General features: G+C 41.7%; 1 protein-coding gene and 2 non-coding genes across 9 annotated transcripts in view; all 3 read left to right on the top strand.

The window, feature by feature from the left end:
• Positions 1 to 12,949, top strand: part of CHD8 (chromodomain helicase DNA binding protein 8) — a 61,409-nt gene that overhangs the window by 44,257 nt on the left and 4,203 nt on the right. For 5 of the 7 annotated variants that reach the window (XM_027065366.2, XM_015068249.3, XM_015068252.3 and 2 more), the window contains exons 15-35: positions 577 to 720; positions 953 to 1,208; positions 1,794 to 2,004; positions 2,254 to 2,449; positions 2,925 to 3,092; positions 3,290 to 3,469; positions 3,611 to 3,721; positions 4,061 to 4,257; positions 4,458 to 4,657; positions 4,738 to 4,918; positions 5,009 to 5,098; positions 5,368 to 5,471; positions 6,857 to 6,986; positions 8,088 to 8,163; positions 8,631 to 8,685; positions 8,854 to 9,061; positions 9,987 to 10,195; positions 10,287 to 11,006; positions 11,242 to 11,393; positions 11,676 to 11,978; positions 12,793 to 12,906. In XM_027065366.2, the coding sequence (XP_026921167.2) occupies positions 577 to 720; positions 953 to 1,208; positions 1,794 to 2,004; positions 2,254 to 2,449; positions 2,925 to 3,092; positions 3,290 to 3,469; positions 3,611 to 3,721; positions 4,061 to 4,257; positions 4,458 to 4,657; positions 4,738 to 4,918; positions 5,009 to 5,098; positions 5,368 to 5,471; positions 6,857 to 6,986; positions 8,088 to 8,163; positions 8,631 to 8,685; positions 8,854 to 9,061; positions 9,987 to 10,195; positions 10,287 to 11,006; positions 11,242 to 11,393; positions 11,676 to 11,978; positions 12,793 to 12,906 (4,005 nt within the window). The remainder of the gene's footprint in view (positions 1 to 576; positions 721 to 952; positions 1,209 to 1,793; positions 2,005 to 2,253; positions 2,450 to 2,924; positions 3,093 to 3,289; positions 3,470 to 3,610; positions 3,722 to 4,060; positions 4,258 to 4,457; positions 4,658 to 4,737; positions 4,919 to 5,008; positions 5,099 to 5,367; positions 5,472 to 6,856; positions 6,987 to 8,087; positions 8,164 to 8,630; positions 8,686 to 8,853; positions 9,062 to 9,986; positions 10,196 to 10,286; positions 11,007 to 11,241; positions 11,394 to 11,675; positions 11,979 to 12,792; positions 12,907 to 12,949) is intronic. The other 2 variants (XM_027065365.2, XM_053224260.1) reach the window with 1 other exon arrangement.
• LOC113601679 (small nucleolar RNA U6-53/MBII-28) lies at positions 7,438 to 7,547 on the top strand. Its single transcript, XR_003422964.1, has one exon. It is a non-coding gene; the product is annotated as a small nucleolar RNA U6-53/MBII-28 (small nucleolar RNA).
• Positions 12,503 to 12,584, top strand: LOC113601680 (small nucleolar RNA U6-53/MBII-28). The gene has a single exon (XR_003422965.1). It is a non-coding gene; the product is annotated as a small nucleolar RNA U6-53/MBII-28 (small nucleolar RNA).

Here is a 12,949-nt window from a genome sequence, read left to right as displayed (position 1 = left end):
GACCTGTTATCCTTCAGTAGGCCAGACGTTGCTTCTTTACATGGTAGAGTCAGGGCAGTGTCCAGAGAGGGCAAAGGCAGAAGTTGCAAGGCCTTTGAGTTATAGGCTCTGAAACTCACACAATATCACTTCTGCTACATTCTCTTTGTCAGAGCAAGCCACAAGGCAAGCCCAGATTCAAGGGGTGAACCTTGATAGGAGGAACTACAAAGAATTAATGGCCATATTTAATCCAGCACAGGTACATTCCCTAGAGGGGGACATATTAGGATATCTGTGGGGATTTGAGCGTGGAAAGGCATATGTAATTGAAAAAATAAATATTTTGAATATTTCTTTGCTCATAATCATGTTTAAGTTAATTCTTATTAAATATCAAGGTGGTTTTTTTTTTAATGTTTTATGTTTATCAAAAGAGGGAGCAAGAGTGAAAGAAAAGTTAAGATAGTAATCTGGTCCATTCCCATAATTATACAGATAAAGAAATTAACGCTTAAGTTATATACTTGATAGAAAACCCCAGATGTCCTTTGTGTTTTTGAGTCTTATCATTTTTTTTGTTTTCTCCATTTCTAGGAACACAAAGTGTTACTCACAGGAACACCATTGCAAAATACCGTGGAGGAACTGTTTAGCTTGCTTCATTTCTTGGAACCTTCACAGTTTCCTTCAGAATCAGAGTTCCTCAAGGACTTTGGGGATCTCAAGACAGAGGAACAGGTAGGAAATGTATCTGGACAAAAAAGGTAAAGTGTGTAGTAGGCACGCATGTACTGTCATAGGCCGTGAGGGCCTTTTTGAACTTACAACCTCGTGCCTGCATCATTTGTGGCATTGTGCAAAATCTACATTTCTCATAGTGGAAAACTCATGTTTTTTTTCATGTTTCCAAGTAACGTAAGCATGTTTGTCCTCATAGTTTTTATTTCTTTTCTCTCTGTATTGGGCACAGGTTCAAAAGCTACAGGCCATTCTCAAGCCAATGATGCTGAGAAGACTCAAGGAGGATGTTGAAAAAAACCTGGCACCCAAACAGGAAACTATTATTGAAGTAGAGCTGACCAACATCCAGAAGAAATACTACCGGGCTATTTTGGAGAAGAATTTCTCCTTTCTTTCCAAAGGGGCAGGTCACACTAACATGCCTAATCTGCTCAATACAATGATGGAGTTGCGCAAATGCTGCAACCACCCATATCTCATCAATGGTGAGAGAGCTCCTGGAGAATACTGCATTCCTCTGTTGCCTGTGTTTCCTTTCTAACGATACTCCTCAGGAACTGTGGATACGTTGACTGACTCAACCTAAGTTGGGGAGGGAGAAGGGTTCTTTTAAAGCAACTCTTATGTGAAATGGCTTTCGCTAGTTCTTCCCCCTTCATCCTGCATAATCTTAAATTATATGCAATTTGCTGTTTAGAATTTCATGAACAAGAACTCAAGTAGTCATTCTGTCCTTTGGAGAAATGTCCTCACTGGTACTCCATTTTGCAGTTTCTGATTTGGGTGCCAGTGGGATGGTAATAGTTGTTATCATGTACTGTCCTAGTTCTAGTCCACATATTTATGTATATTTTACCCAATTACAATCTTAAGTCCTGATTGATTTGTAGTATTTTATATGACACAGTCGAAGATTATTTAGGATGTTTTGGGTGCTGAAATTCTCTGTGAGAAAAATGTTTATCTCAAGTCAGATGACTTTTCTTGGCTTCCTTATCTCGGTTAAGTAAACTACAGCCTTAGTATGTTTCTCTGGATCTCACCATCAAGTTTGATTTTTCTTTTGGCAGGTGCAGAAGAAAAAATCCTGACAGAATTTCGAGAAGCTTGCCATATTATACCTCATGACTTCCACTTGCAGGCCATGGTTCGTTCAGCTGGCAAATTGGTTCTTATTGACAAGTTGCTTCCAAAACTTAAAGCTGGTGGCCATAAGGTTCTGATCTTCTCCCAGATGGTACGCTGTCTAGATATCCTAGAGGATTATCTAATTCAGAGGAGGTGAGAAAAGAGTCATACCTTGCCTTGTGTTTAGTGTAGCTTCGTAAAGCTGCAAAGAGTAGGAGGGTCTGGGTTTAATAAAGTCGGCTAGGACTGGGATAAAAGAAGTATTTAAGATTCCTACTCTCAACTCTCTGATAAGGTTTGGGTCAACTAGAGATACAGAGATACTGATATTGATCCTAGTCTGCTTTTTTGGTCTCTTTTTTCTGCTTACCAATTAAATTTTTTTCTGTGATTGTCGCACAGGTACCTATATGAGCGTATTGATGGGAGAGTGAGAGGTAACCTTCGACAGGCAGCTATTGACCGCTTCAGCAAGCCTGACTCAGACCGTTTTGTCTTTTTGCTATGCACCCGGGCTGGTGGACTTGGTATTAATCTCACAGCTGCTGATACCTGCATCATCTTTGATTCAGACTGGAATCCACAAAATGACCTGCAGGTAGAGGAAATCATTGTCTTAGGGACGAACCACCTAATGTAAGAGGTTTTTCAACAGGATCAAGATCTCATAGAAAGACTTTCTTTCAAAGAGTATGGCATTGTTTATTTGGTTTAAAGGTGGCAGTCTCCATCAGCAAACCGTCAGTAAATGTTTTGGGCTTTGCAGATCATACGGTCTCTGTTGGAACTACTTAGCTCTGCTCTTGTAGCACAAAAGCAGCCATAGACAACATGGAAATGAATGGGTGGGTTTGCGTTTCAGTAAAACTTTATTAACAGAAACAGGTGGCTGGGTAAACTATAGCTTGCTGACTCCTGTTGTGTTTGGTGGGGCAGTCATTTCATCTTGAAATTGACTTTTGGTTTTTGAGTTGATCTCATGGCTGCATTATAGATGTGAATTGGTATTTTGAATTCTTCCCACCCCAATTTTATGTTATCTTTGCCCTTGCTTTCCATTTCTTTTTAACCAGGCGCAGGCACGATGTCATCGAATTGGGCAGAGCAAAGCTGTGAAGGTGTACCGTCTCATCACTCGTAATTCTTACGAGAGAGAGATGTTTGATAAGGCTAGCCTTAAGTTGGGATTGGATAAAGCTGTGCTTCAGTCCATGAGTGGTCGGGATGGCAACATTACTGGAGTGAGTCCTCTTAGTCTGTGGATACATTTGTAGCAGGTCATAGCAATAGAGGGAGGCAAAGCTATTTTTGCACAGGAATCTGACCACCATGTTTGATTTCTGAATTCTTATTTCTTAAAATGTAATAAACTAAATTATTATGATATGGTTAGGTAATGCTCTTAGTAGTTTTTTCATCTTACTGTTGGGTTTTGCAGATCCAGCAGTTCTCCAAGAAAGAGATTGAAGATCTCTTAAGAAAAGGAGCATATGCAGCCATAATGGAAGAAGATGATGAGGGCTCCAAGTTTTGTGAAGAAGACATTGACCAGATCTTGTTAAGACGAACCACAACCATCACCATTGAGTCTGAAGGAAAGGGTTCTACCTTTGCCAAGGTATGTTCTGTCTGTGCCAAATGCTAGAGAAGCAGAGGTAGAGACAGGAATTTCTGGAATTTAAATATATTTTTTAAATATAGTTACTGGTTTCACTTGCTCAAAAAAGTGTTGTGGTCAACTTTGTTGCTTCCTCACTAGGCAAGCTTTGTTGCTTCTGAAAATAGAACTGATATTTCTCTGGATGACCCCAACTTTTGGCAAAAGTGGGCCAAAAAGGCTGACCTGGACATGGATCTACTGAACAGCAAGGTAAGCTTCCTTTTCTTTATAGAAGCAGTGTTTCAGGAGCCTTTGTAGCTGCTCCGATTCTTTGATGCTGGCCTTCGTTTATGATGGTGTATTGTATATAAGAGCCATTGTAAAAACTTTCTGCATATGAGGCCCCAGAAAACTACTTAGATATCTACCACTTACTTTTGCTTCCTGAGTCCCTATAGATTATTTTGCATGTCCTAAAAAAAAAAAAATCTCTTTTTGAGTATCTACAGATGTTATATCCTAGGCTATTTCAATCCACAATTGTCTTAATTCCTTTCCCACAATCCTATCTTGAACAGAGTTACTCTTCTGCTTCTGTTCTCTGTATAGAATAACTTGGTGATTGACACACCTAGAGTACGAAAACAGACCCGGCACTTCAGCACCCTGAAAGATGATGACCTAGTGGAATTCTCTGATTTGGAAAGTGAAGATGATGAACGGCCACGCTCTCGCCGACACGACCGTCATCATACCTATGGGCGCACTGACTGTTTTCGGGTGGAAAAGCACCTCTTGGTATATGGGTAAGAACCCGTCTTGCTATTAGAGGTAGTGGATTTTAATCCTGCTAGACACTCAGTTTGCCTTTCAGATTGGAAGCTCTGACCAAAGAGGGGATAATGGAAAAAACTTTTTTCTGTTAAGATGTTTTCCCCAAATCTTTTTCTCTCCCATCTTTTGGAAGTCCCCAGGAAAATATTAACACAATTTTCTGTTTTTCTAGTTGGGGACGGTGGCGAGATATCTTGTCTCATGGACGCTTCAAGCGACGTATGACTGAACGAGATGTGGAGACAATTTGCCGGGCCATCCTTGTTTACTGTCTTCTACATTACCGTGGGGATGAAAATATTAAAGGCTTCATTTGGGACTTGATTAGCCCTGCTGAAAATGGCAAGACAAAAGAATTGCAGAATCATTCAGGTAATTATCAACTCTTTACTGTTTATCTTTCTATAGATCACCTAATCCTTTTCAGGTCCAAGGGTTTTTCTCAATCCAAGTCTTTAATGTCTCCCCTTTCCCAGGTCTGTCTATCCCTGTGCCACGTGGACGCAAGGGGAAAAAAGTAAAATCACAAAGCACTTTTGATATCCATAAGGCAGATTGGATCCGGAAATATAATCCTGATACCCTGTTCCAGGATGAGAGTTATAAGAAGCATTTGAAACATCAGTGTAACAAGTAAGGATGGAAATTAACAAAGACTAAAGCATTTTCCACCCCAAAGTTTCTGTGTTATTACTGACCCGGCTCTTCTTCCCTCACTTGTAGGGTGCTATTGCGGGTACGGATGCTCTATTATCTAAGGCAGGAGGTTATTGGAGACCAGGCAGAGAAGGTGTTAGGGGGTGCCATTGCCAGGTAAAGTTATGGTACATTTTTCTTTATGCCTTGCCTTATACCAGAAAAGATTGGTTTATTTATTTCATTCTGTGCTGTCTTTGGGATAACTGATAATTAAGAAAGTATGTCACTTCTTTAATCTTACGCTTGATATCAGTGGAAGGAAATAGGCAGATCCGTGAGCATTTAAGTTAATGGATAAAAGAAGATACCTATAATAATCTTCCCAAGGATTGTTATTTAATTCTCTGCATTGCTGTGTTGACTCTGCTGTCTTCTACCTTTAGTGAGATTGACATATGGTTCCCAGTAGTGGATCAGCTGGAGGTTCCAACAACATGGTGGGACAGTGAGGCTGACAAGTCCTTGCTCATTGGAGTCTTTAAGCATGGTAGGTACCTTTTTTTAGTCTGTTTATTTCCTTTTGTAGACTTACGTCCACAGATGGAACATGTAGCGTAAAATGCTTATGGCCAGTACCTGAGTTATCTGATTGGTTTTCACTAAAATTAAGTTTGAATAAGAAACTAGTTCTTAAATATCCAGAGCAAAGCATTTCGTTCCTATAAATAGATGTTCAGAAAGACCAGATGGATAGTTAAATCCCAAGGTAGGGAGTCTCCCATCTGTTCCCTAATCAGTGTTATCAATTTGTATGTTGTGGTATCTTAGTTAAGCTTCCACAGTTCAGGGGAGGTAATATATGCCCACTCCTACTAATAATAAACACGTTTAATTTGTATGAAAGTGTTCTACTTATGTAACATCCTATTTGTCTAAATGTTCAACAGTCACTCTGATGAAGGTATGAGCTACAGTGAAACAAAATGGAGTACAAAAAGGAAGAGTACTCCCTTTCAGTCTTGCCTAATAACAAATCCTAGGTATTAAAAGCAGTGAGTGCTAACTTCCAGCCCAGTGACTTAGTGAATTAGAATATCACTTTTTTTTTTTTTTTTTTTTAAACTATTCTGGGGTCACCTGGGTGGCTCCAGAGGTTAAGCATCAGGCCCTTGGTTTCGGCTCAGATCATGATCTCATGGTTCGTGAGTTCAAGTCCTGCGTTGGGCTCTGTGATGACAGTGCAAAGCCTGCTTGGGATTCTCTCCTCTCTCTCTCCCTCCCTCCCTCCCTCCGCCCCTTACCCACTCCTATGTTCTTGCTCTCTCTCTCAAAATAAGTAAACCTATAAGAAATTGAAAATGTTTTTCTGTTTATTTCTTTAACATAAAAGTAATGGCACTTAATCAACATGTTTTTGAGATGTTTTAAGGGATCAGAAAAACTGAACACTTTCTAATCATAGATTTACTTGTGAGACAAAGAGGTTTAGATGAGTCCAAACATCCTGAAATATATTCATGGACTCATTCATTCATTCTCTGTTCATCAGACATTCAGTGCCTGTTTGTTTACAGGTGTTTCTTGTCCTTCATTCAAAAATGTGTGACCTAGCCCTAAATTATTTTACTTTTTCAGTTTCCCCATGTATGTAGTAAGAATAATAACAGAAAAACTGCCAGTTAAATGGCTATGTAAACTTTTCACCATTCTTTATAAATTCTGATTAAGTTCTTATCTTTTATAACTAGCGATAAAACTCTTTGTGACTCTAAGTTGCTATAGAAATATTAAATATAGTAATATAACCCAGTAGCTGTCCAAGTTAGTATTTTCTATTATGAGCAAAGTAGCTCAGATAGTTCAACTATTTCAGCACCCTTTAGGCAAAATTAATCTCTTATTTTCTTCAGCTTAAGACCCTTTTTCTTCTAGGCTATGAGAAATACAATACTATGAGGGCAGATCCAGCCTTATGCTTCCTGGAAAAGGCTGGTCGACCAGATGACAAAGCCATTGCAGCAGAACATCGAGTATTGGATAATTTCTCTGACATAGTAGAAGGGTAAGCACTGGTGTTTAATTGTCTTGAAGTTCTGAATCTACCCCATGAAGCCTATTAGTTGCTTATGCTAAGAGACAACATAACTGTAGCCTTGACTGAACCCATTAGTATTCTTAATGGTGGTTATACTCATTAATGATAAATTCTTAACAAAGAGTGGGATTAGCAGAAAGCACTCCATAAACTAGGCTAAAACCACACATTGCCATAAGATGCCACTAAGGGTGAAAATTAACGTTACTCTTAAACGGCTTATTTGACGTTCTGTTCAGTTTTCTTGCAACACTTTTCTGTGTAGCCACAGCTGACAGGACAACTGATTCTCTTGAAAGATAATAGCCATGCAACTCTCCTACGCCACTTATGTGGTTAGCGCCTCAGGAGATTTTACCCCTGGTTTATCATCTCTCAGTGGTAGCTGACACGTATAGGCATAGATTCTGGATACGTGCCTCGATGATGAATTGCCATGCTAATACTGAGTCACCAGGTGGGGCAGTGTTGCCCTGGTTTGGGTGCCAGTGAGTTTAACAAAACTTCTCACATGGAGACCTGAGGGGCATGTTCAGTAGTTGGCTTAGTTCATGAATACCCATTCCATGTACTTTTCTGCAATTGAGAGATTTCTCTGATGATCACAACCTTAGTTTCTTTAGTGCAGAACACTCAAAGGAAATTGGGTCAGTTATTCATTGCAAATCATGTATTATGTCACCCTTCCACTCAGTAGAGCAAAGTAAAACAAGCAAACATGGACTATTCAAATGTAATAATTAAAGTAAATAGGAAGGATGGGAAGAATGGGTAAAGAATAAAAAAGGCTATCAAGAGAAAGGAAATATGCTGGTTAAAGTGTTTTGTTTCAGATGTGAGCAATTTAGAATGACACTTTGTCAGTTTCTCCCCGTTCTTTGTCCTGTTCAGTGTTGTACCTAACTTTCTCAGATCTTAGCACCTGGCTGCCATTCCTTTAAGCATGAAAGAAAAGACTGCTTCATGGTAGATTATACATTTGGCTAGGTCTTCATCCTAAATTGCTCGTAGTGAAGGAAGATACATTCTTGTGTTGTTGTTTTTTTTCATGCTTTTGAATAATTTTAGGGTTGACTTTGATAAGGATTGTGAAGATCCTGAATACAAACCACTCCAGGGTCCCCCAAAGGACCAAGATGATGAGGTGAGGAATTCTCCTTTGAGTCTAGCTTTTCTCTATTACTAAATAGTTAAGTATTCTCCCATTCCCTGGATCCTGAAGTGTATTGATTAATTTATAATACAAAATGGAAAGTAACTACCATTTGAGAATATAAAGTAGTAATGGAAAGGATTGTGATACCAACTGGGGGAGACCAGGGATGGCTTTGTGTAGGAGGTGGGACCAAGCTGGATATTGAAGTATATTATGTGACTGCAAAATTCCTGAGTCCCTAATTTTTAAGCCATTAACAACAACTGATTTTTCAGGTTTTACTTTCTTATCCCTTTAGTTGGTTGCTTCCATTTCTTTGTGAGGGGTCATTAGAAATTTTTCTTGATCCCTTTGGTGCCATAGAAGGACTCACATAAGAAAGTGATTTCAGAGTGCCAACTTCCCCCCCTTTCCCTCCCCCCCCTCCATCCTGTGGGGTGGATCTCCTTCTCTAGGGTGATCCCTTGATGATGATGGATGAGGAGATCTCAGTGATTGATGGAGATGAAGGTAAACTTCTAGGTCAACTAGTACAATTTTGTGTGGGGTGGTGGGTTGGGGAATTATTAACTGAGTTCTATCCTATCCTGGGATTTCTAAGAGCTTTGCTTTTGGGTGGCTTGATTATCTCTACTGTCCTTCCTATACTTCCTGTTCATTCTTCTTTGCTTCCCACAGCCCAGGTGACCCAGCAGCCAGGCCATCTATTCTGGCCTCCAGGCTCTGCTCTGACAGCTAGGCTTCGGCGCCTAGTAACAGCTTATCAGCGCAGCTACAAGAGAGAACAGATGAAGATAGAGGCTGCAGAACGAGGGGACCGGAGACGACGACGTTGTGAGGCAGCCTTCAAGCTAAAAGAAATCGCGCGGCGGGAAAAACAGCAACGGTAGTGTGGCTGGGAATTTGGGCTGAGTTGTAGGCTTGCCTTCAGCTATGGGTCTTACTGAATTTTTTTTTTTAATGTTTATTTATTTTTGAGACAGGGAGAGACAGCATGAATGGGGGAGGGGAAGAGAGAGAGGGAGACACAGAATCCAAAGCAGGCTCCAGGCTCCGAGCTGTCAGCACAGAGCCTGACGCGGGGCTCAAACTCACAAACTGTGAGATCGTGACCTGAGCTGAAGTCAGACGCTCAACTGACTGAGCGACCCAGGCGCCCCAGCTATGGGTCTTATTGAAAAACATCTTAGGAAGGATTTATTTGGAATTCCCTAGAGGGACCACTTATTTTTGCCTTTAACTTTTATTCCTCTATGCCAGAAACTTTGGTTGTGTGCCTAACCACAACTCCTAAGGAGGTCTTTTGTGTGACCGTTCTCATTTATTTGCCCACATCATTTTTTCCCTTAGTTTGCTATTCTTAAATTCTTACATGTTATAGAGTACCTCTTAACTCCCTCTTCTGCTGTCTTCTGGGCCCCCTCCTTTTTTTTTTTGTCCCTACTTTCAATTTTTGTTTATTCAGATATTCTAAGCCACATTAAGAAATAACCAGTTTCCCTGTGTTTTGGTTTTTTTTTTAAGTTTTATTTATTTTGAGAGAGAGAATGAGAGCGGTGGTGGTGGGCGGGGGGAAGAGGGGGGTGGAGAGAGAGAGAGAGAGAGAGAGAGAGAGAGAGAGAGAGAGAGAATGAATCCCAAGCAGGCTCCCACACTGTCAGTGCAGAGCCCATTGTGGGGCTCGAACTCACAAAGTGCGAGATCATGACCTGAGCCGAAATCAAGAGTTGGATGCTTAACTTACTGAGCCACCCAGGCACCCCTTCTCTGTGTTTTTCTGATCACAATTGCCTGATTCCTCTTCCCTTTAGATGGACAAGGCGTGAACAAACTGATTTCTATCGGGTGGTGTCTACCTTTGGTGTGGAATATGACCCTGATACCATGCAGTTCCATTGGGATCGCTTCCGTACTTTTGCCCGTCTGGACAAAAAAACAGACGAAAGCCTTACCAAGTACTTCCATGGCTTTGTGGCCATGTGTCGCCAAGTGTGTCGCCTTCCCCCAGCAGCTGGAGATGGTAAGCAAGACTGGAGAGTCTTGGGTGAGTGGGGATGGAGGGCAACAGAGCCAAGTCGCTTCATTTCTCTCTCTGCCCCTATCTCTTGCAGAGCCCCCGGACCCTAATCTGTTCATTGAGCCCATCACGGAGGAGAGGGCCTCACGGACTCTTTACCGTATTGAGTTGCTTCGGCGCTTACGGGAACAAGTTTTATGCCATCCCCTTCTGGAAGATCGGCTGGCATTATGTCAGCCCCCAGGTCCTGAATTGCCCAAATGGTGGGAGCCTGTTCGGCATGATGGGGAGCTTCTGCGAGGGGCAGCCCGACATGGGGTGAGCCAAACAGACTGCAACATCATGCAGGACCCAGACTTTTCTTTTCTGGCTGCCCGTATGAATTATATGCAGAACCATCAGGCAGGAGCACCAGCTCCACCCCTGTCACGCTGCTCTACTCCACTGCTCCACCAGCAGTATACCTCGCGCACTGCCTCACCACTGCCCCTGCGCCCAGATGCTCCTGTTGAAAAACCACCCGAGGAGACAGCCGCCCAGGTCCCCAGTCTGGAGAGTCTGACTTTAAAGCTAGAGCATGAGGTGGTGGCCAGGAGCCGACCAACCCCACAAGACTATGAGATGCGAGTAGCCCCCTCTGATACTACCCCTCTGGTTTCCCGGAATGTTCCACCAGTCAAACTGGAGGATGAGGATGATTCAGACTCTGAGCTGGACTTGAGCAAGCTGTCACCATCATCCTCTTCTTCCTCATCCTCATCCAGCTCCAGCTCCAGCACTGATGAGAGTGAGGACGAGAAGGAAGAAAAGCTAAGTGAGTGCATGTGACAGGCTGTTGGCCCTTTTCCCCATTTCCCACCTCTCCACCCCACTCACCTCACTCTTCCCCTTCTTTTCTACATGCATCCTCTGGGAGAGATTTGGATTTTGATTTGATAGAATACCAAAAGAGAGCTGTTACTCTCTGGGCTTTTATTTAAAGCCCATATAATTCCATTTCTGTATAACTTCATTCTTCCATCTCTGCTCACATTCTGTATGGTCTCTAGCTGCTGACCAGTCCCGCTCAAAGCTCTATGATGAAGAGAGTCTCCTGTCCCTCACTATGTCCCAAGATGGATTCCCAAATGAAGATGGAGAACAAATGACCCCTGAGCTTCTGCTGCTACAAGAAAGACAAAGAGCCTCTGAGTGGCCCAAGGTAATAGCGTCATTCCTGAACACATAGTGTGGAAATATAATGTAACAGAAGCAGGGAACAAGGAACAGATGGTTCTCGTTTTCTTTAATTGTATTTTGCGCTACGCGGTTTTTTTCATGAAACTCTTCCCAGTTGACTTAGGGATCTGATGCTATTACCTCCCTCCTCCTACCTTGTGATTTTTACCCATTCTGACAATGGTGGCAGTATTGTTTGTCACAGAATCACATAGCTGGTTCTCCGGCCCTAAAACCAGTATTGATTTCTTTTCCCCCCATTCAGGATCGTGTCCTTATAAACCGTATTGACCTCGTCTGCCAGGCTGTACTCTCAGGGAAGTGGCCTTCTAGCCGCCGGAGCCAGGAAATGGTAACAGGAGGAATTTTGGGGCCAGGCAACCACTTGCTAGATAGTCCCTCCTTGACTCCAGGAGAATATGGTGACTCTCCAGTCCCCACACCACGAAGCAGCAGCGCGGCTTCCATGGCAGAGGAGGAAGTGTCTGCAGTCACCACAGCAGCAGCTCAGTTCACAAAACTTCGCAGAGGCATGGATGAAAAGGAGTTTACGGTTCAGATCAAAGATGTAAGCTTAGCATTTAGGCACTGGGAAGTGGGGAATGAGGCTGTAGTTTTACTAACTACTTCACTAACATGATACTAAACTCATTTGGTTAGCTAACTTTAAAAATTAGAGGGTATAAAAATTAGAGCTCACACAGCTCCATTGAGGAGAAGTCATTGCAGTAAAGGAAGGGATCTTGACTTCTATCTCCTGGGGACTAGATTAAAAGAAACAATATTTTTGAAAGAAATTTAACTGATACAAGGTTCTCTTGGGAGGCTTGTTTCTAGATCCTAGAAACCTAGTTTTTAAAAATTGAATTCAAGTTGTAGGAAAGCTGTTAAAATGACACGGAAGTATTTATGGGCCTTATTAAGTCAAAAATAAGAAGTCATTGCTACTGAAATTAAATCAGTGTTACTTATTTTACAAATGGGAAGTTTAATTTCTTGATCCTCTTCCCTATTGAAACCCTATTAGTTGCTCATTAAGTACTCAACAAGAAAAATTTCTTAAAGTATGTGTTAGGAATTATCAGGATTTTGCTCCTGTGATGATTTGCCATGCTAATATTGAGACACCACGTAGGGGGTGTTGTTGAAATTCTTCTCTTCTTTTCTGAGGGGCACTAGGTCAAGAAACAAAATCTGTCTAAGGGAAAAGTATATAGGTTTTATCGTATTTCTGATTTCTACCTTTTAGTCAGATGGCCTTCTTTCTCATCCTTGAGCCAGAGGATGACCCTTACCCCAAGATCCGCAAAGCTTAATGTTTACTTTAAAAACATGTAAACATGTGCCATATGACATTTTGGGTGGATGGGTTGTCTTCTTAGGAGGAAGGATTGAAGTTAACATTCCAGAAGCACAAGTTGATGGCTAATGGAGTAATGGGAGATGGACATCCTCTGTTTCATAAGAAGAAGGGAAACAGAAAGAAGCTAGTCGAGGTGAGTGATAGAAAAAGTCTTTAATGTGATGATTAGATTTTTT

This window comes from Acinonyx jubatus, chromosome B3 (assembly GCF_027475565.1).
Source record: "Acinonyx jubatus isolate Ajub_Pintada_27869175 chromosome B3, VMU_Ajub_asm_v1.0, whole genome shotgun sequence".
In the NCBI taxonomy this organism is placed as follows: Eukaryota; Metazoa; Chordata; class Mammalia; order Carnivora; family Felidae; genus Acinonyx; species Acinonyx jubatus.
Note: the sequence above shows the minus strand (reverse complement) of the source record. Positions and strands in the feature narration are given on the sequence as shown.